Genomic DNA, 24,183 nt, shown 5'->3' with positions numbered 1-24,183 from the left:
GCATATACTGAAGATCCTCCTCAAACAGGTGTACATTATGGATTTATTATACATTCCAGCATAAGCTCTGCAGCAAAATAATATTAGTATCAAAATATATGTAATGAGATATTCACAAACTATGGTATTACTCCTTTAACACTGCTTATTCCTACAAACAGGCTGCCACACAGCTACCATTTTACAGTATCAGAGTATTTGTGTTTAAACCTCTACAGATCACACCACCACCTTCCCTGCAAGTATTGAACAGTAAGCAGAGAATGGGACCACTTCCTCTACACAGCTGTAGAACCTATCAAACTGTAGTGAAAGGCGACAGCGGAGAACACCAGACACATCACAAGGAAAATGCAGTTACTTTCTTCTTTCCAGGCACCAGGCCACGCATGGGCTGCAGGTTTACTAGAAAAAATATCCGTGTAAAGGAATACCTGCTTCTGAGCATTCCCTTTGTTCTTAAACTGTAAAACCAGCTTTTACCAAGTACTGCTTATGTGTTTAATGCTCTCACCACAAGCCAAGAAAATACTACAATACAAGGCTTCTTACTCGCTCTTACAAGAGATACAGTAATTTATTTTAAAGCTAACCTTGTTGTTAGAATTTAATACTGCTCAGAGGTTTGCATATTTTTAATGCCCTTTTAAAGCAATTCTACATTAGTCTACTCTAAAAGACTGAGGTAGCTTGCTGGAGCGCTGCTGACATTTCACTAAGAGCAGGCTAGGTGCTTTCTTCTGCCTCCAGGAAGAGCAGGGCAGGAGATGTGGATCTACATATAGTGTCAACACATTAATTATTTCATAGGTGTCATTTAGAAGACACCTATGAAATATTCTGGAAGAAAGGTGTAATTAATGTATTGCCAGAATTATTGCTACAGATTCAGTAGTTGTTACGTGGGACAGATTCTTCCTCAAATAAAATGAATTTTTAAATTGGAGGGAAAAGTAATCTTAGAAATCCCACTAATTTTGTTAGATAGAACCCCAGTGCAGAAGGGGGGGAGGGGTGGGGTGGGGTCTTCCATTGCAACAGACCAGGGAGCTTCCTGTAACATCCCTTCTGTCCTGTGGAACATCTGTACACTTTGATGCTTTCCTTCCTGAATAAAAGGGATGTGCAACACAAGTTTGTTATACACTTCTCTCTTGTTATTCACGGGGGATAGGGGCAGTGCCGGACCGCGAATATCCGGCTCTGACCCACCCCCGCCTCCCTTCCGCCTTCCCCTGGAATCCCGGCCTTACCTGGTGGTCTAGCTGGTTTTCGGGGCAGGAGCGATCTTCCTACACTCCTGCCCTGTGCAGATAGCCATTAGGAAATGGCTGTGGGGAGTTCGTGTAGTCTCTCGAGAGACTACAGGAACTCCCCACAGCCATTTCCTAATGGCTATCTGCACAGGGCAGGAGCATAGGAAGATCACTCCTGCCCCAAAAACCAGCTAGACCACCAGGTAAGGCCAGGATGCCGGGGGGAAGACAAAAATATGGGGTTTCTTTTTCCCTCCTCCCCCCCCCCCCCAAAATTGCAATTATGTGAAATCGCGAGTAAGGAAACCGCGAATGGGGAGGGGGGAAGTGTAATTATATATTAAGTACTAGGCATATGTTGGAAACAATATGTATGCAAGAGAACTGGAGAGGTTAAGAGAAAAAACAATTTTCACAGACTGGAGATTCAACTACACCAGGCTCCCAAGGAGGCAAGGTCAACCGACATTAAAACAGTTGTAGGTCTCCTAACATAGTTGGCTTGGGACACATCCAGCTAAGTAGAAAATAAAGAACAATCTCCCATCAGCAGAGGAGCTTATAGGGAGAACAACTGGGAGAAGGGGGGAAATGGGAAGAATAGCCCAGCAGCCAATCTAGGTCATAAGTGTTTGGCAAAATTCCAAATTGTAGACAGCCTGAGCTAAACTAGTGAAGGCAAGACCAAGAGTACTGGGGTGCAGCTCATAAGAGCACCCTGTTAAATACATTCCTATGAGGCACTGAGTTTCTCACACAGTGCTTGACGTTCTTGCTTCCCTGTCATCAGTGAAAGACACTTGTTTAATTCTGCTAGCAAATGCTTATTCTGGAAAGAAAAGGTAGAGGCAAGGAAGCCAGGATCTGTAGCCTGCTTCTACCCCCAACTCTTTGAGCAAGTCCCGAACGACCACTGCTTCAAGGACTCAGATTCTTACTCCTGCATGTGCCAGATAGTTCACATAAATAGGCAAATCTAAGCCAGCACACGAGAAGGAACTGACCTGCTGTGCAGCAGCTCACTTCCTCCTCTGTGTGTACAGAATTCAATGTGTCCTGAGCAATTCTGCACTTACACAAGTGCACCAAGATGTAATGTCCTTGAGGCAATAAGTTTCAGCAGTGTCTGTTCAATGCCCCAGAAAGCTATTATTCAAAACAGATCTTATAGTAAATTACCAAGTGCTCACACAGTGCATCCTTGTCCGATCATCTGCAAAACATGTAAATCTGTATTCTAGTAAAACAGCAGGTTCACTTTGGAGTCCTTAACTGTACAATAAAATTATTTGAGTTCACCATAAGTGTCACCCTGTTCTCCATTAATACAAAAGATTTATATTGTTCCTATAAATCAAGCCAAGTTCACTATTTTCAGCACATTAAGCAAGCACCAGGCACAGATCTTTTCTATGGCTGTGTAAAAGGACATAACACACAGCAGAATCAACACTTGAACCTTGAGCTGTTTGAAAATGATAATGCACATATGGCTTTCCAGCAGGAATAAGAGGATCCTGACAGAAGGAGACTAAGCAAGTCTAAGCCTGCAGGGCAGGAAGAAGATCAGCAATGCTATGCACATAGTAATCAGGGACCATGCTTCGCTTTGTAGGACAATCACTGTCCTGGTAGGACTTTGCCTCCTCCAAGGTAGAGAAGCCAGTGAGGGTCAGGATGGTTTTCAGGCCACAGTTGAAGCCCATCAGAATGTCCGTGTCTAGTCGGTCACCCACCATTACAGCACGAGAAGGATCTACATCATTCTCGGCAGCTACACAGTCATAGAGAAATCGACTTGGCTTGCCGATGATCTGTGCCTGGCGATGAGCGGCAGTCTCTACTGCTTTCACTAGACAGCCAGTGCCTGTGGGACAGAAACAAGACATATATTAATCTCATTCCACTCCGCCATGAAAATCTTCTTGATAAATTCAAGACTAAACTAAAAACGTACTTATTTCAAGATGCATTCCACAGCTTCTAAATTTCTCATTCCCAAAAGTCTGCCAACCGCTTTTAAGAAGCGATCCAATTCCTAATGTTACATCCCTTCTCCCTTCCTCTTCTTTTTAACTTATTTTTTTATTATTATTTTAACAATGTAATTATTTACCCCCCCCCCCCCATTTTCTCCTTCTAACCCCACTTTTATGTTTGTCTTTGGAAAATGTCTTTAATGTTCACTCTTCCCCCTCTAGAAGTATTATTTTAATTCTTTAATTTATCTTAGCATTGTAAACCGGCTAGATACTTGTCAATGGTCGGTATATTAAAAATAATAAAACTTGAAACTTATAATGCTGAGGTGCACCAGTTCAGAGTAACAACAGGAGAATGCGATTCTAACCTTAGGCATGCAAAGAATGTAACATACAACAGACTTAATAACAAGCAGGAGGCAAACTAAATGGATCTATAAAGGAAACAAGACATTCTCACCCTTCAGAGATCATTTGGATGAATAAGGTGGTTTAATCTTTGACTTTACATGTTGTTAACTGATTAACCACCTTAATTTGATATTTTGTTAATACTGTATGATATTAAGATGAGATAACTAAGCAACCTCTTAAATCTTTCAAGCTAGATTAAAGTAAAGCAGGGCTTCCACCCCTATCTCATTGCCTGTACAGCTAGTCATGTTTTCAGAATACTGTATCCTCAAATGTACTGGACATATATTTGCATATATTGGTGATCCAATAAACAACAATCTCATGTGTAGACACAGTGAAGACCCTGAGAGCAGATCTTAACTTTGTTACTTCCAATTCAGTTTATCTGATCCTTTGAAACCCATCTATATTCTCAACATGCACCCCCTCCCTCCCCCCCCAAACCCATGCTGTAATCTTCATTTGCCACGATACCTGCGGTATCCATACTGTATTTCTACTTTACTGTATACCATCTTGAACTGAATAGGTATGACAGGATATAAATAAAACTATTATTATTTTTCATTGATTACTGGAATCTTTACACTACAGAATAATCAATGTGGCTTTTAAATGTTACAAGTTACCTTTTCCCAAATTTGAGTACAGGGCAGGCTACAGCCAGGTACACAAATGATTTCCCTGTCTGCAGAGGACTTTTCATGTAAGGAAAAATACAGCTGAGAGGTGACATGATAAAGAGTTCTATAAATCAGAAGCAGGGCGATAGGAAACAGATCTTTATCATTTTACTTTCCTGGGTGTCCCCCAGTTTTGTGATAAAAAGCATACATGTAACAAATTTCAGAAAGTTCTCACTCCATACATCAATTTGTTGCCAGAGGAAGGCAGGTAATACAGCTGGGTTTAAGAGATGTTTGGCCAAATTTCTGGATTGGTCCATAAGTCATAATCAGGCAGAATAAGAACCACTGCTTCTCCCAGCATGGATCTACTCCTTGGGATTTTTCAGATGTTGGTTCCGATTGATGTTTGCTCCCTTATGTTAGTACAGCTGGCCTGCAGCCATTTTGGATTTATACACCATATTGAGATACCACTTCTCTTACTCAAACCATAGATTTACAATAAAATAAAATGAGAAATGTTGAAGGGGGATAGATTCTTTGAAGAACTCCAGGAAAAGACTGAAAACATATCTATTTGATAAATGCCTTTCAGCAAAGTAACTCTGCCCTCTCTCCATGACAATGTAACCGTTCTCCACAACCTGATGCAACTACTTCCCCTCTTGCAACAATGTAACCTTCTATAATGTGATGTAACTTTCCCCAACATAATGTAACCTTTTCCCCATGATGCTGCATGGGCCTCTTGTCTTGCAAATCACCTTGAACCTTTACTGGATAATTGCAATTAAGAAATCCTATGGCCTTATACCCCTTGTTCATCTAGTGATCTCACTTCTTAATTCTAATATACAGTAAAACCTTGGATTGCGAGTAACTTGGTGTGCAAGTGGTTTGCAAAATGTTTTGAACCTCACGGTATAGCGGTATATAAGAAATAAAATAAAATAAATAAAATAAAAAATTTTATTAAATTTTAACTCAATAAATGAGTGAGGTCTTGCAAATACGAGTGCATGTAGTATACGCGCATCATGTCATCACAACTGAGCAGAGGGTTCTTTTTTATTATAATCTTTATTAAAGGTTTTTCAGTAATATCAACAAAATATAAACAAACTCAAAACAGGGAGTCTGCATGTATCTACCCACTAATACAGGGGTACAACCTATCAATGAGAAAGAAGTGCAAAGGCAAAGATAATAAAGGAAAAGAGTACGAATTCCACTAGTGACTAAAAGAAAGTCCAAGAGAGTCCTGAAGTTGTACACTGTTGATATCAAGATTCAAACGGCTGCCATTTCTTGTAGGTCACCAGTTGATTTTGATGTATGGTGGGCAGCTGACTCAGATAATAAGCATGCCAGATACCCTGGACAGTCCTTGACAATGTAGGCATGGTGGAAGAAGACCATACCCTTGCAACCCCCCTTCAGGCAACCCCGATACAAACACATAATACTTTATCAGTGACTCTTCCATTCCTGGAGGTCGCCACTGTAAAAGAAAAAGTTTAGCATCACAGGGTACAACAATTTGCAGCATATCAGAAAACAAAGCAGCACAGCAAGTCCAATATAAGTGGATTAAGGGGCATTGCCATTAACTATGGAGGTTCTTCTCTCTTGACGCTGCAGGAGTGTAGTGACTGTTCTAAATGAGAGAGGTCTTGCAATACAAGCGCGTACAGTATACGCGTGTCACATCATCACAACTTAGTCATAAGAACATGAGATGCCGCTGCTGGGTCAGACCAGTGGTCTAGCATGTCCAGCAGTCCGCCCCCGCGGCGGCCCTATTGGTCAAAGACCAGTGCCCCGAGACTAGCGCATGTTCTTGTTCAGCAGGAACTTGTCTAACTGTCTTGAATCCCTGGAGGGTGTTTTCCCCTACGACAGCCTCCGGGAGAGCATTCCAGTTTTCCACCACTCTCTGGGTGAAGAAGAACTTCCTTATGTTTGTACGGAATCTATCCCCTTTCAACTTTAGAGAGTGCCCTCTCGTTCTCCCTACCTTGGAGAGGGTGAACAACCTGTCCTTATCTATTAAGTCTATTCCCTTCAGTACCTTGAATGTTTCGATTATGTCCCCTCTCAATCTCCTCTGTTCGAGGGAGAAGAGGCCCAGTTTCTCTAATATGTCGCTGTACGGCAGCTCCTCCAACCCCTTAACCATCTTAGTTGCTCTTCTCTGGACCCTTTTGAGTAGTATCGTGTCCTTCTTCATGTACGGCGCCCAGTGCTGTAATCATTTGTTCTCTCTCTGATGCTACAGGTGTGTAGTGACTGTTCTGTACAGTACACTATTTTGTATTAAATTTTTTGGGTAGTGGAACAAATCGTGCGAGTTCCCATTATTTCTTATGGGGAAATTTGCTTTGAGATAGTGTTTTGGCTTACAAGCATGTTTCCAGAACAAATTATGCTCACAAACTAAGATTTTACTGTACTAAAAAAAAGTATGTATTTTTTTGCTTCCAAGGCAATGTTGTTGTCAAAGTCTCTTCACCTTCTTTCCTATCCAGTCTTATCCTTCTTCTGCTTTATGATGTACAATTACAAAACAAGAGAAAAAAGCCCTTAAATGGCACACAGGCCCTACCTGGCACATCCCAGGATTCACAGGAGTGGATTGGGTGTTGCCATTTTTCTAGATGTCTACCACAGGCAGGAATGAGTGACCTACTAAACCTCAGAAAAAGTGAGTTTTATATATAGTTGCGGCAGAAGGGGTAAGGATAGGTGTGTAAGGGTGTACTAAACACCAGGGGCCTGTTTAGATTGGAAGTTGGGGGTCAGCTGATGCCGACTTCTGTGACAATTTTGTCACCTTTCCTCTTAGTGCCTGAGCACTGCTCAGGCACCAATAGGAAAGCTAGTGGGGCAGGGGCTTAGTTTTAGCCCTTCATTCCACCACTGTTAACTGTTGCTGTTTCTGACCCCACAGATCTGTGCTGCCAGTCTTATTAATAATAATTAATTTGAGGAAATTTCAGCTAAGGGAGCTCTGAAGTCCGTGCCACTTTTAGCCTCGGCCTAGGGAGAGAGAAGCATCAGGGTCCATCAGAGCTGAAGTGTCATGGAGGTCTGTCTGAGAGCCATAACCTATACCAAGACTAAAAGTGGCAAAACTATTATTTCTCAAGCTAAGGTGGTAGCCTAGAATAGGGCAGCTGTCTTGGGCCCTGTTCATCTGGGCTCAAGACCGAACAAAGCAAAAATACATTTTCCTGCTGCAGTTCTGGGGTAAAATGCAAACCTCCCTTAGCTGAATTGTTTCATCAAATGTATTATTAATAAGACTTAGCACAGATCTGTGGGGTCAGAAACAACAGTTATAGCGGTGGAATGAGGGCTAAAACACAGATCTGCAGACACGAAGTTTGAAACCTCAGCTGTCAATAAATGAAGATTTTTACGGATGTGCGGTTGAAATCCGCGTTTTACCCCTTCATAGAACATAGAAAAAAGCAACAGAAAAGGGCTATAGCTCACCAAGTCTGCCCATTCCAAGTATCCCCTCCCCTGAATTTACTCCCTTAAAGATCCCACGTGAGTATCCCATTTTCTCTTAAAATCCGTCACACTGCTGGCCTTTATCACCTGGAGTGGGAGTCTGTTCCAATGATCCACTACTCTTTCTGTGAAGAAGTACTTCCTGGAGTCGCCATTAATAGCTGCACTCAAGCCCTTTGTGTTTTGCTTGGCCAGTAAAGCACAGTTACTTACCGTAACAGGTGTTATCCAGGGACAGCAGGCAGATATTCTCACATGTGGATGACGTCATCCACGGAGCCCCGACGCGGACAGCTTTTCAAGCAAACTTGATTGAAGTTTCAAGTTTGCTATGCTGCACCACGCATGTGCATGCCTTCTTGCCCACTAGAGGGCGCATCCCCACCTCGTGGTCCTCAGTTCCATATCCAGCAAAGAGGAGGAGGAGGGCGGGTTGTGAGAATATCTGCCTGCTGTCCCTGGATAACACCTGTTACGGTAAGTAACTGTGCTTTATCCCAGGACAAGCAGGCAGCATATTCTCACATGTGGGTGACCTCCAAGCCAACCAAAAAAGGGAAGGTGGGAGGATGGCAAGTTAGGAAAACAGATTACGCAAAACCGACTGGCCAAACTGGCCGTCGCTCCTGGACAAAGTATCCAGACAGTAGTGTGAGGTAAAGGTATGAACCGAAGACCAAGTGGCAGCCTTGCAGATGTCCTCGATAGGCGTATACCTGAGGAAAGCGACCGAAGCCGCCATCACTCGGACCTTATGTCCCGTGACCCGACCCTACAGTGCGAGACAAGCCTGAGCGTAGCAGAAGGAAATACAAGCCGCCAACCAATTGGACAAGGTGCGCTTGGAAACCGGCCGACCCAATCTATTGGGATCAAAGGACAAAAACAATTGAGGAACCTTCCGATGAGACTGAGTGCGTTGAAGATAGAAAGCCAACGCCCTCTTACAGTCAAGAGTATTGAACGCCACCTCTCCAGGATGAGAATGTGGCTTGGGAAAAAAGACAGGAAACACAATGGACTGATTGAGATGAAAATCAGATACCACTTTGGGTAAAAATTTAGGATGAGTGCGGAGAACCACCTTATCATGATGGAATACAGTAAAAGGCGGATCCGCCACCAAAGCCTGCAGCTCACTAATCCTATGGACAGAAGTAAGCGCAAGCAAAAAGATCACCTTCCAAGTAAGAAACTTCAGGTGAGACTTATCCAGAGGCTCAAACGGTGGCTTCATCAGCTGAGCGAGAACCACGTTGAGATCCCAAACCACTGGAGGAGGCTTGAGAGGAGGATGAACATTCAAGAGCCCTCTCATAAAGCGAGAAACCAAAGGATGAACCGAAATAGGTTTGCCATCAAGCTGCTGATGAAAAGCAGCAATCGCACTAAGATGGACCCGAACAGAATTTGTCTTAAGGCCAGAACGGGACAAATGAAGCAAATAGTACAAAACGGAAAACAAGGTAGCTGACGAAGGATGAATAGAATGCAAAGCACACCAGGAAGTGAACCTAGTCCACTTCTGGGAATAACATTGCCTCGTAGAGGCCTTACGAGAGGCCTCCAAAACATCCCTCACCGACTGGGACAACTGAAGAGAAGGAATCAGGTGGAAAGGAACCAAGCTGTCAGATGAAGAGACTGCAGATTGGGATGCAACAGCGACCCCCGACTCTGAGACAGCAGAGAAGGAAAAACAGGCAGAAGAAGCGGCTCCCGTCACTGAGCTGAAGAAACAGGGAGAACCAGGGCTGCCGAGGCCACCGAGGCGCAATCAGAATCAGATCAGCATGAGTCGACTTGAGATGTACCAGCGTTCTCAAAATCAGAGGAAAAGGCAGGAACGCGTAAAGGAACTTCCCCTCCCAAGCCAGGAGGAAAGCATCCGCCTCGAGACGATCCGGAGAGTATATCCGGAAACAGAAAAGAGGCAACTTGTGATTCAGGGGGGAAGCAAACAGATCTATCTGAGGAGTCCTCCAGTGCTCGAACACCCGACGTAAAGTCTGAGAATGAAGAGACCATTCGTGCGGTTGAAGAAGACGACTCAGTTTGTCCACCAAACAATTTCGGTCTCCCTGAATGTAAGCTGCCCGAAGAAAGATGTTGTGGCGAAACACCCAATCCCACAGGCGAAGGGCCTCCCTGCAATGAGACAGGGACCCCGTGCTCCCCTGCTTGTTGACATAAAGCACAGTTACTTACCGTAACAGGTGTTATCCAGGGACAGCAGGCAGATATTCTCACATGTGGGTGACGTCATCTACGGAGCCCCAGCGCGGACAGCTTTTCAAGCAAACTTGATTGAAGTTTCAAGTTTGCTATGCTGCACCACGCATGTGCATGCCTTCTTGCCCACTAGAGGGCGCATCCCCACCTCGTGGTCCTCAGTTCCATATCCAGCAAAGAGGAGGAGGAGGGCGGGTTGTGAGAATATCTGCCTGCTGTCCCTGGATAACACCTGTTACGGTAAGTAACTGTGCTTTATCCCAGGACAAGCAGGCAGCATATTCTCACATGTGGGTGACCTCCAAGCCAACCAAAAAAGGGCAGGTGGGAGGATGGCAATTTAGGAAAACAGATTACGCAAAACCGACTGGCCAAACCGGCCGTCGCTTCTGGACAACGTATCCAGACAGTAGTGGGAGGTGAAAGTATGAACCGAAGACCAAGTGGCAGCCTTGCAGATGTCCTCCACTGGAGTAGACCGGAGGAAAGCGACAGAAGCTGCCATCGCTTGGACCTTATGTCCCGTAACCCGACCATGCAGCGCGACACCAGCCTGAGCGTAGCAAAAAGAAATACAAGCAGCCAACCAGTTGGACAAGGTGCGCTTGGAAACCAGACGTCCCAACCGATTAGGGTCAAAAGACAAAAATAATTGAGGAACCTTCCGATGAGACTGAGTGCGTTGAAGATAAAAAGCCAACGCCCTCTTACAGTCAAGCGTGTGAAGCGCCACCTCGCCAGGATGCGAGTGGGGCTTCGGAAAGAACACCGGAAGAACAATGGACTGATTGAGGTGGAAATCAGACACAACCTTTGGCAAAAATTTAGGATGGGTGCGAAGAACCACCTTGTCATGATGGAACACAGTAAAAGGTGGGTCTGCAACCAAAGCCTGCAGCTCACTAATCCGACGAGCGGACGTGAGCGCAAGTAAAAAGATCACCTTCCAAGTGAGAAACTTAAGATGAGATTTGTCAATAGGCTCAAAAGGGGGCTTCATCAACTGAGCCAAAACCACACTGAGATCCCAAACTATAGGAGGAGGTTTCAGAGGAGGATGAACATTTACAAGCCCCCGCATGAAACGAGTCACCAGAGGATGAAGAGAGAGAGACCGACCCTCAAGATGCCGATGGAAAGCAGCAATAGCACTAAGATGCACCCGAATGGAAGTCGTCTTCAGCCCAGATTTGGACAAATGCAACAAATATTCCAGAACCGAAGACACCGGAACCGAACTCGGATCCAGATGGTGCGAGGAACACCAGGATGAAAATCTGGTCCACTTCTGGGAATAACAAAGCCGAGTCGAGACCTTGCGCGAGGCTTCCAAAACCTCCCTGACAGACTGAGAAACAGAAACCGAAGTCAAGGGGAAAGGAACCAAGCCGTCAGATGCAATGACTGAAGATTGGGATGCAACAGCGAACCCCGACTCTGAGACAGCAGAGAGGGAAACACAGGCAGAAGCAGAGGCTCCCTGACACTGAGTTGAAGGAGCAGAGAGAACCAGTGTTGACGAGGCCAACGAGGCGCAATGAGAATCATAGTGGCTCTGGACGATTTGAGATGAACCAACGTCCTCAAGATCAGAGGGAAAGGAGGAAACGCGTAAAGGAACCTCCCTCCCCAGTCGAGAAGAAAGGGTTACTCTCTCAACTTCTTGACGCCGCTGCCGGAAAGCCCACCAGACGCGGCTCCTTCCAGTCGACACCAGCTTCCTCTTCTCCTCTCGGAAGCCAGGGCCTTGTTGAGACTTCGGGCGGTGGAGCCGGTGCCCCACACACAACGGGGACGGGGGGTTTACTCCCGTTATTTTTTGGTCCCAAAGAAGACCGGGGACTTGCGCCCCATTTTGGACCTCCGGAAGCTCAACAAGTTCCTGGTCCGGGAGAAGTTCCGTATGCTGTCGCTTCCGGTCCTATACCCTCTGTTGGAAGCGGGGGACTGGATGTGCTCCCTGGACCTGAAGGAGGCTTACACCCATGTTCCGGTGCATCCCGCCTTCCGCAAGTTTCTTCGATTCCAGGTGGGAGACTTGCACCTTCAGTATCGGGTCCTCCCCTTTGGGCTGGCTTCGTCCCCTCGAGTCTTCATGAAGTGTATGGTAGTTGTCGCAGCGGCCCTGCGGTCTCAGGGTCTGCAGGTCTTTCCCTACCTGGACGATTGGCTGATCAAGGCCTCTTCCAGGGAGGGGGTTATCTCAGCGACCCGACAGACTATCATCTTCCTTCAACGTCTGGGGTTCGAAGTGAACTTTCCCAAGTTTCAGTTGTGCCCGGCTCAATCCCTTCAGTTTATCGGGGCCGTGCTGGACACGGTGCGCCTACGGGCGTTCCTCCCGCCTCCGTGGTTGGGGGCCCTGCTTCGCCTGAGTTCCCAGATTTCGCTGCAGACTTCGGTGTCGGCACAGCGTTTTATGGTTCTCCTCGGCCATATGGCGTCGACGGTGCATGTCACACCGTTCGCCCGCTTGCACCTGAGGCTTCCTCAGTGGACCTTGGCCTCCCAGTGGCGTCAGGATCGGGACCCGCTCTCTTTTCCTGTAACAGTGACTCCTTCCTTGAGACGCTCGCTCCGTTGGTGGACCAACTCTTCCAATCTTTCCGGGGGTTTGCTCTTTCTCGTCCCTCCGCATCGCAAGGTCCTGACCACGGACTCTTCGGAGTACGCGTGGGGGGCTCATCTCAACGGTCTGCGGACTCAAGGTCTATGGTCAGTGGAGGACCGTCTTTGTCACATCAATGTGTTGGAGCTTCGTGCCATTTTTCTGGCGGCTCGAGCGTTCTGCCACCTGCTGCACGATCAGGTAGTCCTCGTGCGGACGGACAACCAAGTGGCAATGTACTATGTGAACAAGCAGGGGGGGACGGGCTCTTGGTCCCTGTGCCGGGAAGCCCTGCGCCTTTGGGAATGGGCGGTCTCCCAGAACATCTTCCTTCGGGCGGTTTACATTCAGGGAGAGAAGAATTGTCTGGCCGACAAACTCAGTCGTCTTCTCCAGCCGCACGAATGGTCGCTAAACTCCCGAGTTCTGCACGAGGTCTTCGACCGCTGGGGGACTCCTCATGTGGATCTGCTTGCCTCCCCGGAGACTCAAAAACTGCCCCTCTACTGTTCTCGGATGTACTCCCCGGACCGTCTCGAGACCGCAAATGCAGAGACCCGGGAGGACAACTCAAAGGCATCGTAAATCGCATGGAAAAGATACAGACGCAGTTGAGACAAGGAGTCCATAAACTTTCCAAAGTCCCTCTTATGGGAATCCGGCATGACCCCGTGATAACGGGGCATCGCCTTCACCATGTGCCGCAAATAGGACGAAAAGGTGAAGGCATAATTAAGGACCCTGTTTGCCATCATTGAATTGTGGTAGAGGCGACGACCAAACTTGTCCAGGGTCCGCCCCTCCCGCCCAGGCGGGACCGCAGCAGAGACCCGAGAAGGCTGCGATTTTTTCAACGCCGACTCGACCAACAAAGATTGGTGGGACAACTGCGCCTTCTCGAACCCCTTACAAGGGACTGTACGGTACTTCGACTACATTTTTGAAGGAACCGCCATGACGGTCAGAGGGGAGTCCAAGTTCCTCAGAAACGCCTGGTGAAGCACCTTGTTCAAAGGCAGACGCGGAGACTCTCGCGGAGGAGATGGCAGATCTTGCTCCTTCAAAAATTCCTTAGTATATTGGGATCCCGACAAAAGATCGAGATCCAATGCCCTTCCCATGTCCAGAACAAATTTTGAAAAGGACGAGGGCCTCGAAGGTGGGGAAGAACGGGAGGCCCGCGCCGCCAAAAAGGATGGGGAAGCCTCACGGGAATACTGGGGTCGACCAGTGCCAGACTCCGAGCTACAGGAAGCCGCACCAAACGACTTCGATGGGGTCGGAGACCTCCGATGCCCCCCTCTGGGAAGTCCCCGGGGTACGAGGCACCGAGGCAAGCTCCCTCTCCTTTGGCGAGGTGTCCCTCGAAAACCCCCCTTCAGAGGAACGGAAAAGCCTCGGATTATCGAGGCGGAGCTCCGAGACGCGCAGGGTCTCCGTCCGGGTCGGCGAGGAGCGACCGCGTCGTTGAGGAGAGCCCCGATGGCGTTTGGGCTTTCTCGCCCGACGCTTCGCCCGAGGCCAACGAGCCCCGGGAGGACCTCGACGAGGAAGAGGTGGAAGAAATCCGCCGAACCCTACGCACCTTGTCCCGAGGCCGCACACTCCGCTCAGGCTGGTCTAATACCGAGGTTGAGGGCAAGGACGGGTTCGAGGTCGGGACCACCCCGAGGGTCGAGGCCGAGGGAGTCGAGGCGGAAGCCGGCTGCAGATGCGCGAGGGCGCCGGACAGCTCCGAGGCAATCAGCACTCGGAGCAAGTCCTGAAAAACAGGGACGGCCAGCATGGACGGTAAGTCCGGGGCTGGTGGGTGCTCCCTCGAGGGCGACCTCGGTCTCGAGTATTCCCACGGGGCACCCGCCTTCGACGCTCGGGGTGGGGCCGAGGACGACCCACCCGCCCCCATCGAGGAGCCCGAGGATGGCTTCTTCGATGACCCTGGAACAGAAGACGGAAGTGAGGACTTACCCACCGTTGACTTCGGGGTCGAGGACGCAGGCTTCGACGAGGAAGGCTGTCGCGGCGAGGTCGAGGAAGTCGAGGCCGAGGTCAAGGCCGGGGCCGAGGCCTTCCCCGCCGCGGGGTTCACAGCAAAGAGCTCCGCCATTCGGGCGCGACAGTGGCGGAGAGCTCTCGGCTGAAAAGTAGAGCACCGAGTACAAGAGTCAGTCGGATGCTCGGCGCCCAGACAAAGCAAGCACCACCTGTGGGGATCGGTAATAGAAAGTAACCGATCACACCGGGTGCATTTTTTAAAGCCCGTCAAAGGGCGGGACATGAAGCAAAGAACCGGCTGGGAACGAACGAGGTCCCGTGGCCGCGGCTTCCGGGAGCCCCCGGAGACGAACGAAATAACTATTTTATTTTTTTTTTTTACAAGCACGTACACGCGACAAAGAAAATAACAAAGAAAACACAGCGACCGAGAGAAAACAATCAGTCGCGGCGACAGAAGGCCAAAATGCACGGAGCACAAAATGAACAGGGCTTCTGGCTCCGCGGAAAAAACAGAACTGAGGACCACGAGGTGGGGATGCGCCCTCTAGTGGGCAAGAAGGCATGCACATGCGTGGTGCAGCATAGCAAACTTGAAACTTCAATCAAGTTTGCTTGAAAAGCTGTCCGCGCTGGGGCTCCTTAGATGACGTCACCCACATGTGAGAATATGCTGCCTGCTTGTCCTGGGATAATACATTGCCACCTGATTGTCCGTGCGCACGAGGACCACCTTGTCTCGAAGCAGATGACAAAAAGCCACCACTGGCAAATAAATGGCTCGAAGCTCCAGCAGATTGATGTGGCAAAGGTAATCCGACGCCGGCAAAGTCCCTGGGTCCGAAGACCATCGAGGTGCGCCTCCCACGCATACTCCGAGGAGTCCGTGGTCAGGACCTTGTGATGTGGAGGAGCGAGAAAGAGCAAACATAAGAACATAAGCAGTGCCTCCGCCGGGTCAGACCATAGGTCCATCCCGCCCAGCAGTCCGCTCCCGCAGCGGCCCAAACAGGTCACGACCTGTCTGAATCCCAGAAGGGGCCCCCTTGCCACCTTGGTTTCCCATTGAGTCCTATCTTCCCATCAAAGTCCTAACCTTCCGGTCTTGCACATGCACGACCTGGTTGGGTATCTATACTTATTACCTGGTTAGCTTTCTATACCTGTGTTACATCCCAGCACCTCTCTCAGTATCCCACGATCCCTGGAAAGATTGGAAGAGACGGTCCATCAACGGAGCGAGCGTCTCAAAGAAGGAGTCACGGCAATGAGACGGGAAACCGGGTCCTGATCCTGCCGCCATTGGGACGCCAAGGTCCACTGAGGAACTCGAAGGTGCAACCGGGCGAACGGCGTGACATGAACGGTGGAGGCCATGTGACCCAAGAGAACCATCATCTGCTTGGCCGAGACCCAGGACCGCAGGGAAAGCTGCTCGCACAATCTGACTAGGGCCTCCCGACGGGGCCAGGGCAGGAACGAGCAAAGTTGAACCGTGTCCAGCACGGCTCCAATGAACTGCAGAGACTGCGAGGGGCACAACTGGGACTTGGGAAAGTTCACCTTGAACCTCAGACCCTGAAGATAAGTAATAGTCTGTCGGGTCGCTGCAATAACCCCCTCCCTCGACGGTGCCTTTATCAACCAGTCGTCGAGGTAAGGGAAGACCTGAAAGCCCCGGGATCTCAGGGCCGCCGCGACAACCACTAGGCACTTCGTGAAGACTCGAGGGGACGAAGCCAGTCCAAAGGGGAGGACCCGATATTGGAGGTGCAACTCCCCTACCTGAAAGCGTAGGAACTTGCCAAAGGCAGGATGCACCGGAACATGGGTGTAAGCCTCCTTCAGGTCGAGGGAGCACATCCAATCTCCGCCGTCGAGCAGCAGGTACAGAACCGGAAGGGAGAGCATTCGGAACCTCTCCCGGACAAGGTACTTGTTGAACCGCCGGAGGTCCAAGATGGGACAAAGGTCCCCGGTCTTCTTAGAAACCAAGAAGTATCAGGAATAGAACCCCCGGCCCCGCTGACGAGCAGGGACATGCTCCACCGCATGGAGGCGCAAGAGAACCCCGGCCTCCGACAACAGGAGCAGCAGCTGTGACTGGTTGGAAGGACACGCGCCTGGCGGACAGTCGGGGGGGAACCTCCCGGAAGTTGAGGGAGTAACCCTCGGACACGACCCCCGATGGGAAGCGGGGTCGACGACAGTGCAGAGGGGGCCCGCCCCCAACCGCTCAGACCATCAAAAAGATGGAACGGGCTTAGACGCCGCCTGCGTCTGTGGTTTCTGCTGCGCCCGGGACTGCCGAGGCGGCCTTCGAGGAGGCAGTCTCGAGAAGGCCGGAATAGTCTTGTGAAGGTAGCGCCGAGGCGGAGCCCGGTAGGTCTTAGGAACGGCGGGCTTTGCCTTAGGACGTACCAGGGAAGCGAAAGATCTTTCGTGCTCCGAGAGGCGCTTCATGGCCGCTTCGATAGAGTCGTCGAAGAGCTTGGAACCCACACAGGGTAGATTAGCGAGGCGATCCTGAAGATTAGGATCCATATCCACGATCCTGAGCCACGCCAGCCGGCACATAGCTACAGCGAACGCGGATACCCTGGAGGTGAGCTCGAAGGCGTCATGCATAGCATGGAACAGCTAAAGACGGAGCTAAAAGAGGGACTCGATCAGTCGTCCAAAGTCGTCCCGATGCGAGTCCGGCAAGACCCCATGGAAGGCCGGCAAAGACTTCACCAACTGTCGGAGGTAGGACGTATAAGTGAAGGAATAATTCAGAACCCGATTTGCCATCATTGAGTTCTGGTACAGTCTCTGGTACAAACTTATCAAGCGTACGGCCCTCTCGCCCCGGCGGGACTGCCGCAGAAACCCTGGAAGGGTGAGATTTTTTGAGCGAGGACTCCACCAGCAACAACTGGTGGGATAACTGGGCCCGCTCAAATCCCGGAAAGGGCACGGTACGGTACTTGGACTCCATTTTAGAGGGAACTGCCGTAACCGCGTACGGGGTTTCAAGATTCCTCAAAAAGGCATGGTGGAGCACCGGATTTAAGGGGAGGCGGGGAGATTCCCTGGGCGGGGGAAGGAAAATCCATCTCCGCCAGGAACTCCTTCGTATATTTGGAACCAGATTTAAGGTCCAAATCCAATGCCTGCCCCATATCTAAGACAAACCTCGAAAATGAGGAAGGCCGCGCCCCGGGCCGATCATCCTCCGGGGTAGGCGAGAACAGCGAGCCGCCGAAAACGAGGGCAAGGCTCGCGGGAATACTGGGGCTTGCGACCAGCACCACGACCCGACCCCCAAGAGTGCGCCGGGGTCGAGGACCGCCGAGGTCCCGAGGAACCCCTCGGGGTACGGGACACCGAACTCCTCCGACGCCTCGGAAAGGGGTCCCGAGAGCCTCGGAGCGAACCCTTCCGAGGAGGAGACCGAAGCAACTGCAGGTAAGAGAAAGATCAGAGACCCGGAGTGCCCCGACGGCCCAGGCCGGCGGGGATTGACCCCGCCTCGGAGGGGAACCCCGAGAGCGCTTAGCACCCTGACGAAGCGGGGACAAAGTACGCTTAGAGCGGCGCTTTGATCGAGGCAGGCCCAAGGGCAAAGAACCCCTCGAGGCCCCGAGCAAAGACTCCGAGGATGAGAGCCGCCGGGTCCGGCGCATCTTGCCCCAAGACGCCCCAACGCCCTGCTCAGGCTGGTCCGAGGTCGAGGGAGGCTGCAAGTGGGCCAAAGCCGAGGACAGCTCCGAAGAAATTAACACCCGGAGCATGTCCTGAAAGACCGGGACCGCTATCATGGATGGCATATCGGGGGCAGTGGTACACTCCACAGAAGGCGACCTCGGTACCGAGTAGTCCCTAGGAGTGGATACAGGCCCCGACTTGGAGGACCGGAACGGGGCAGAAGGTGTCCCACCATGCCCCGCCGAGGTTCCCGAAGATGGCTTCTTCACCAGAGTGGCACCTGAGGAGAGAAGTGGGGACTTACCCTGTGAAGACTTCAAGCCCGAAGACGAGGGTTTCGAGGCCGCCGGGGCGGGGCCGAGGTCAAAGCCGGGGCTGAAGCCGAGGCCGACGTCGAGGCATGGCCTACCGACGGCTCCACCATAAACAAATCCGCCATACGAGCGCGGCGACGGCAGAGAGCCCAGGCCTGGAAAGTCGCACACCTAGGGCACGAATCGGTGGGGTAATCAACCCCCAGGCAAAGGATGCACCACCGATGGGGGTCGGTGATCGACAAGAGGCGATCACAACGGGTGCACTTTTTAAACCCGGACAAGAGCCGGGGCATGAATAACAACGGCCGCGACCGAACAAGGCCACGGCAAACCAGGAGCTGAGTACGAAGAAACACAGAAACTTTTTTTTTTTTAGAAATCAACACAAAATGAAAAGAAACACGAAAGCGCACAGCGACTTTGAATAAAATAACAAAGCCGCGGTGCTAGAAGGCAAGTAACACGGAGAGACAAAAACAGGGCTTCTGGCTCCGTGGAAACTTTAGAACTGATGCGCCCTCTAGTGGAGCGGGAAGGCATGCACATGCGTGGTGCAGCACAGCAAGCTTGAACTTTCTTTCAAGTTTGCTTGAAAAGCTGTCCGCGTCGGGACTCCGTGGATGACGTCACCCACATGTGAGAATATGCTGCCTGCTTGTCCTGGGATAACATCCGGCATTAACCCATAAGGTAGCTCTGCAGAAAAAGGCACACTTATTTTGACTGCTGCTACTGTTGCTTTTGGTAGATGGTAAACCTCCGCACACTGATGGGTTCTAGCCTTATCTGCTGGATCAGGGTACATCCTACTCCTTCTGCAGGACTCAGATGGAAAAGTTCATAAGCCATTATTAAGGTGGGCTTGGGCAAGTCCACTGCTTATGTCTAGAATAAGCAGTATAAACTGTTACTCTCTTGGGATCTTGCCAGGTACTGGGGAGCTGAATTAGCCACTGCTGGAAACAGGATACTGGGCTCAATGGACCTTTGATCTGTCCCAGTATAGCAATGTTGGGAGTGTATGGTGCAGGGGTTGAAGCTATAGCCTCAGCACCCTGAGGTTGTGGGTTCAAACCCTGCAGTGCTCCTTGCAATCCCGGGCGCAGTCACTTAATCCCCATTGCCCCAGGTACATTCGATAGTGAAAAAATGCATGAGTAGGCTGATATCTTAATGTATCTTCCTTCTCAATTTACTACCTTTTTATTCTTTTGTAAATTGCTGTATTTTACCTATATTGTAAGTATTTAATCTCGCCAATTCTTTAGATGTATTTTAATTGATGTATTTATCTGTATTGCCTTAACTGTTGTGAACTGCCTAGAACTTTTGGTATGACGGTATATAAAAATAAAATTATTAGCTGAATAATTTATAATTCACATAGAATTGTAGGCTATGCAGCCTATACCTTTTTAGCTTTGGTTTTGGCCCTTCCTATCATCTTCCTATGTCCCCCAACTATCCTTTCCCCTTGGCTTCCCCTCCCCCCTTCCTATCATCTTCCTCTGTCCCCCCCCAACTACTCTTTGCCCTTGGCTTCCCTTCCCCCCTTCCTATCATCTTTCTCTGCCCCCCCAACTACTCTTTGCCCTTGGCTTCCCCTCCCCCCTTTCCTATCATCTTCCTCTGACCCCCCCCAACTACTTTGCCCTTGTCTCACCTTCCCCCCTTCCTATCATCTTCCTGTTCCCCCCCAACTACTCTTTGCCCTTGGCTTCCCCCCCTTTTGTCTTCCTCTGCTCCCTCACTACTCTTTGCCCTTGGTTTCCCCTCCCCCCTATCGTTTTCCTCTGCCCCCCCCACTACTTTTTGCCCTTGGTTTCCCCTCCCCCTTCCTTTCATCTTCCTCTGCCCCCCCACTACTTTTTGCCCTTGGCTTCTCATCCCCCTTCCTTTCGTATTCCTCTGCCCCCCACTACTCTTTGCCCTTGGCTTCCCCTTCCTATCGTCATCCTCTGCCCCCCCCACTACTCTTTGCCCTTGGCGTCCCCGCTTCCCCTTCCTATCCTCTTCCCCCCCCACACTACTCTTTGCCCTTGGCGTCCACTCCCCCCTTCCTATCATCTTTCTCTGCCCCCCCCAACTACTCTTTGCCCTTGGCTTCCCCTCCCCCCTTTCCTATCATCTTCCTCCCCCCCCCACTACTGTTTGCCCTTGGCGTCCCCTCCCCCCTTCCTATCCCCCCACTACTCTTTGCCCTTGGCGTCCCCGCTTCCCCTTCCTATCCTCTCCCCCCCCCACTACTCTTTGCCCTTGGTTTCCCCTCCCCCTTCCTTTCATCTTCCTCTGCCCCCCCACTACTTTTTGCCCTTGGCTTCCCCTCCCCCTTCCTTTCATCTTCCTCTGCCCCCCCACTACTCTTTGCCCTTGGCTTCCCCTTCCTATAGTCATCCTCTGCCCCCCCCCCCACTACTCTTTACCCTTGGCGTCCCCTCCCCCCTTCCTATCCTCTTCCTCCCCCCCCACTACTGTTTGCCCTTGGCGTCCCCTCCCCCCTTCCTATCCCCCCCCACTACTCTTTGCCCTTGGCGTCCCCACTTCCCCTTCCTATCCTCTGCCCCCCACTACTCTTTACCCTTGGTGTCCCCTCCCCCCTTCCTATCCTCTTCCTCCCCCCTTCCTATCCTCTTCCTCCCCCCCACTACTGTTTGCCCTTGGCGTCCCCTCCCCCCTTCCTATCCCCCCCACTACTGTTTGCCCTTGGCGTCCCCTCCCCCCTTCCTAGCCTCTTCCTCCCCCCCCACTACTGTTTGCCCTTGGCGTCCCCTCCCCCCTTCCTTCCCCCCCACTACTCTTTGCCCTTGGCTTCCCCTTCCTATCGTCATCCTCTGCCCCCTCCCTATCCTCTTCCTCCCCCCCACTACTGTTTGCCCTTGGCGTCCCCTCCCCCCTTCCTATCCCCCCCACTACTCTTTGCCCTTGGCGTCCCCTCCCCCCTTCCTAGCCTCTTTCTCCCCCCCCCACTACTGTTTGCCCTTGGCGTCCCCTCCCCCCTTCCTTCCCCCCCACTACTCTTTGCCCTTGGCTTCCCCTTCCTATCGTCATCCTCTGCCCCCTCCCCCCTTCCTATCCTCTTCCTCCCCCCCACTACTGTTTGCCCTTGGCGTCCCCTCCCCCTCTCCTACCTGGGATGAACGCGCCGCCCTCGAGGGGCAGCCGGGTGTCGGCGTTGGTGGCCAGGAAGAGGCAGGCGTTGTCGCGCAGGTAGCCCAGCGCCTTGGTCAGCTTCATGTAGCTGAAGTGCTCGTCGAAGCCCACCACCACTGCGCGCACGTCGGGGTCGAGGGCGCCGGCCGCCCAGTCGCCGGCGCCGCCTCCTCGCACCGGGTCGGGCCCGGGGCCCAGGTGGGCCACGCCGGCCGCGCGCAGCTCCTGGCTCAGGGCCTCGCCGCCGATGACGTACGCCTTGCCGCGCAGCCGGGCCACCTGGCGCAGGTAGAGCGCCGTGCAGTAGGCCGAGCCGAAGACGTCGCGCTCGGCGCCGCCCAGCCCCAGGCGGCCCAGCTTGGCCGCGTACATGGCGCGCGTCTTGGTGCTGTTGTTGGTCAGGAAGAAGACGCGCTTGCCCGCGCGCCTCAGCGCCGCCAGCGCCTCGGCGGCCCCGGGCACGGCCTGCTCCCCGCGCCACAGCACCCCGTCGCAGTCGAAGAGCAGCGTGTCGACCGAGGCGAGCAGCTCGGCGGCGCCGGGGCCCGCCAGAGGCCGACAGCGGCCGCCCGCCATGGCCTCGCGCTCCCCAGCTGCCAGCGAGGCGCGCGCCGCCAACTGCCGGCTGCCCTTCGCGTGGCCTTGGCTGAAAGAGAGAAGCCGCGATTGGCTGAGCCAGCAACTGCCGACTGCCCGAAGGAGAAAGGGCCCCGCCCCCTTCCGGCTTTTCCTAAGCTCTAAAAATCCAGGACCGGACTCGAATCAGCCTCCTAGAACGGGCTGATTGAATTGCCCATCGGTATAAATCACAGGTGTCAAAGTCGGTCCTCTCCAGTCGGGTTTTCAGGATTTCCCCAATGAATCTGCATGAGATCTATTTGCATGCACTGCTTTCAAAGCATATTCATTGGGGAAATCCTGAAAACCCGACTGGATTCCGGCCCTCGAGGAGGGACTTTGACACCCCTGGTATAAATGAAGGCAGATAATGAGGTGCCGGGCATGCAAATCTGCGCCATGCATCGTCATTAGGGCTGTCGGGCCCGGAGGTCCTCCAGGACAGGGTTGGGAACCATTGCCCTATCCATAACCATCATAACGTCCCTTTTTGTCCTTTATCAATTCTGGGTACTTGTTCTTGAGTTTTCATTTCCATTTCCTCCACCAGGAGGACATTTCACAAATCCACCCCCCTTTCCACGAAGTCCTTCCCCGTCAGCTTCATCCTATGCCCCTGCATTTCCTCCAAAGTCTACCTTTAAGTTTGTCCCCGTATGCCTTATGACATAGACCACCAACCTTCCTCTGGACTGACATCCTCCTCTTTATGGTTTCCAGAATTGTGCACAATATTCTAAATGAGGTCTTACTTCATCAATACCTCCTTTTTCCTACTGGCCATACCTCTCCCAATGCACCCTTCTAGCTTTCGCTGTCACCTTTTCAACCTGTTTGGCCACCTTAAGATCATCACATACAATCCCACCCAAGTCCCGCTCTTCTGTCGTGCACAAACGTTCTTCACCCCCTAAACTGTACCATTCCCTCGGATTTTCACAGCCCAAATGCATGACCTTGCATTTCTTAGCATCAACTCTTAGCTGCCAAATTTCAGACCTTTCTTCAAGCTTAACTAGATCCTTCCTCGTGTCATCCACACCATCAGGGGTGTCTACTGTAGCTGACAGCCCTTCAGCAATATCGCTTACAAAAATCTTAAAGAAAACAGGACCAAGAACCGAACCTTAAGGCACACTACTGGTAACATCCCTTTTCTGATAGGGAGTTTCACCCTCTGTCACTTTCCACTTAATCAGTTTCTCACTCCATCAGTCACTCTAGGGCCCACACTGAGGGAATAACATATTAGCATGCTTATCATTGCCAGAGCTTACCCTCTACTGTACTGCAGGCACATAGGGGCCTCTTTTATGAGGCCAAATATTGCAGGTTGGCGCAGTAAATCCACTAGATCCTATAAGGATTGAAAGGGCTTAGGTGCATTTGCCGCATGGCGCTCGCTACTGTTGCTTGATAGAAGAGGCCCTAAATGCAGCAGGGGTGCACTAACACAGTATTCTGTAAGCTATTTTGCTGTGTGAGTCCCGCCTTGTCCCACTCATACTCCACTCAGGATATCGCCCTTTGAAAAATACTAGGAATGGGCTGTCATTTCAAATGAATGTTATTCGCTAAGACTGCGCTATTTTCAAGTAGTGCACACTATATAGACACACATGGGTGATGGTTCATGCCTGCATAGTGAATGAATGCACTATTGGGAATCCTCATTCTTTAATCTTCTGTGCAAATTGATATGCCTAGTATGAGATTTTGCACACATAGGTTAACATAAGAACATAAGAATAGCTTTTCTGGGTCAGACCA

At 51.0% G+C, this 24,183-nt stretch overlaps 1 protein-coding gene across 1 annotated transcript; it reads right to left on the bottom strand.

Annotated features, from left to right (window-relative positions):
* Positions 1 to 1,511: 1,511 nt before the first annotated feature.
* On the bottom strand, positions 1,512 to 22,508 carry PGP (phosphoglycolate phosphatase). Its single transcript, XM_033963948.1, has 2 exons — positions 21,774 to 22,508; positions 1,512 to 3,123 (listed from the first exon to the last, which is right to left on the bottom strand). Exons 1-2 carry the CDS (start codon positions 22,369 to 22,371, stop codon positions 2,798 to 2,800), a joined length of 924 nt encoding a protein of 307 aa, XP_033819839.1. The 5' UTR covers positions 22,372 to 22,508; the 3' UTR covers positions 1,512 to 2,797.
* Positions 22,509 to 24,183: the final 1,675 nt, after the last annotated feature.

This window comes from Geotrypetes seraphini, chromosome 11 (genome assembly GCF_902459505.1).
Source record: "Geotrypetes seraphini chromosome 11, aGeoSer1.1, whole genome shotgun sequence".
In the NCBI taxonomy this organism is placed as follows: domain Eukaryota; kingdom Metazoa; phylum Chordata; class Amphibia; order Gymnophiona; family Dermophiidae; genus Geotrypetes; species Geotrypetes seraphini.
This window is presented reverse-complemented; position numbering and strand designations above follow the sequence as displayed.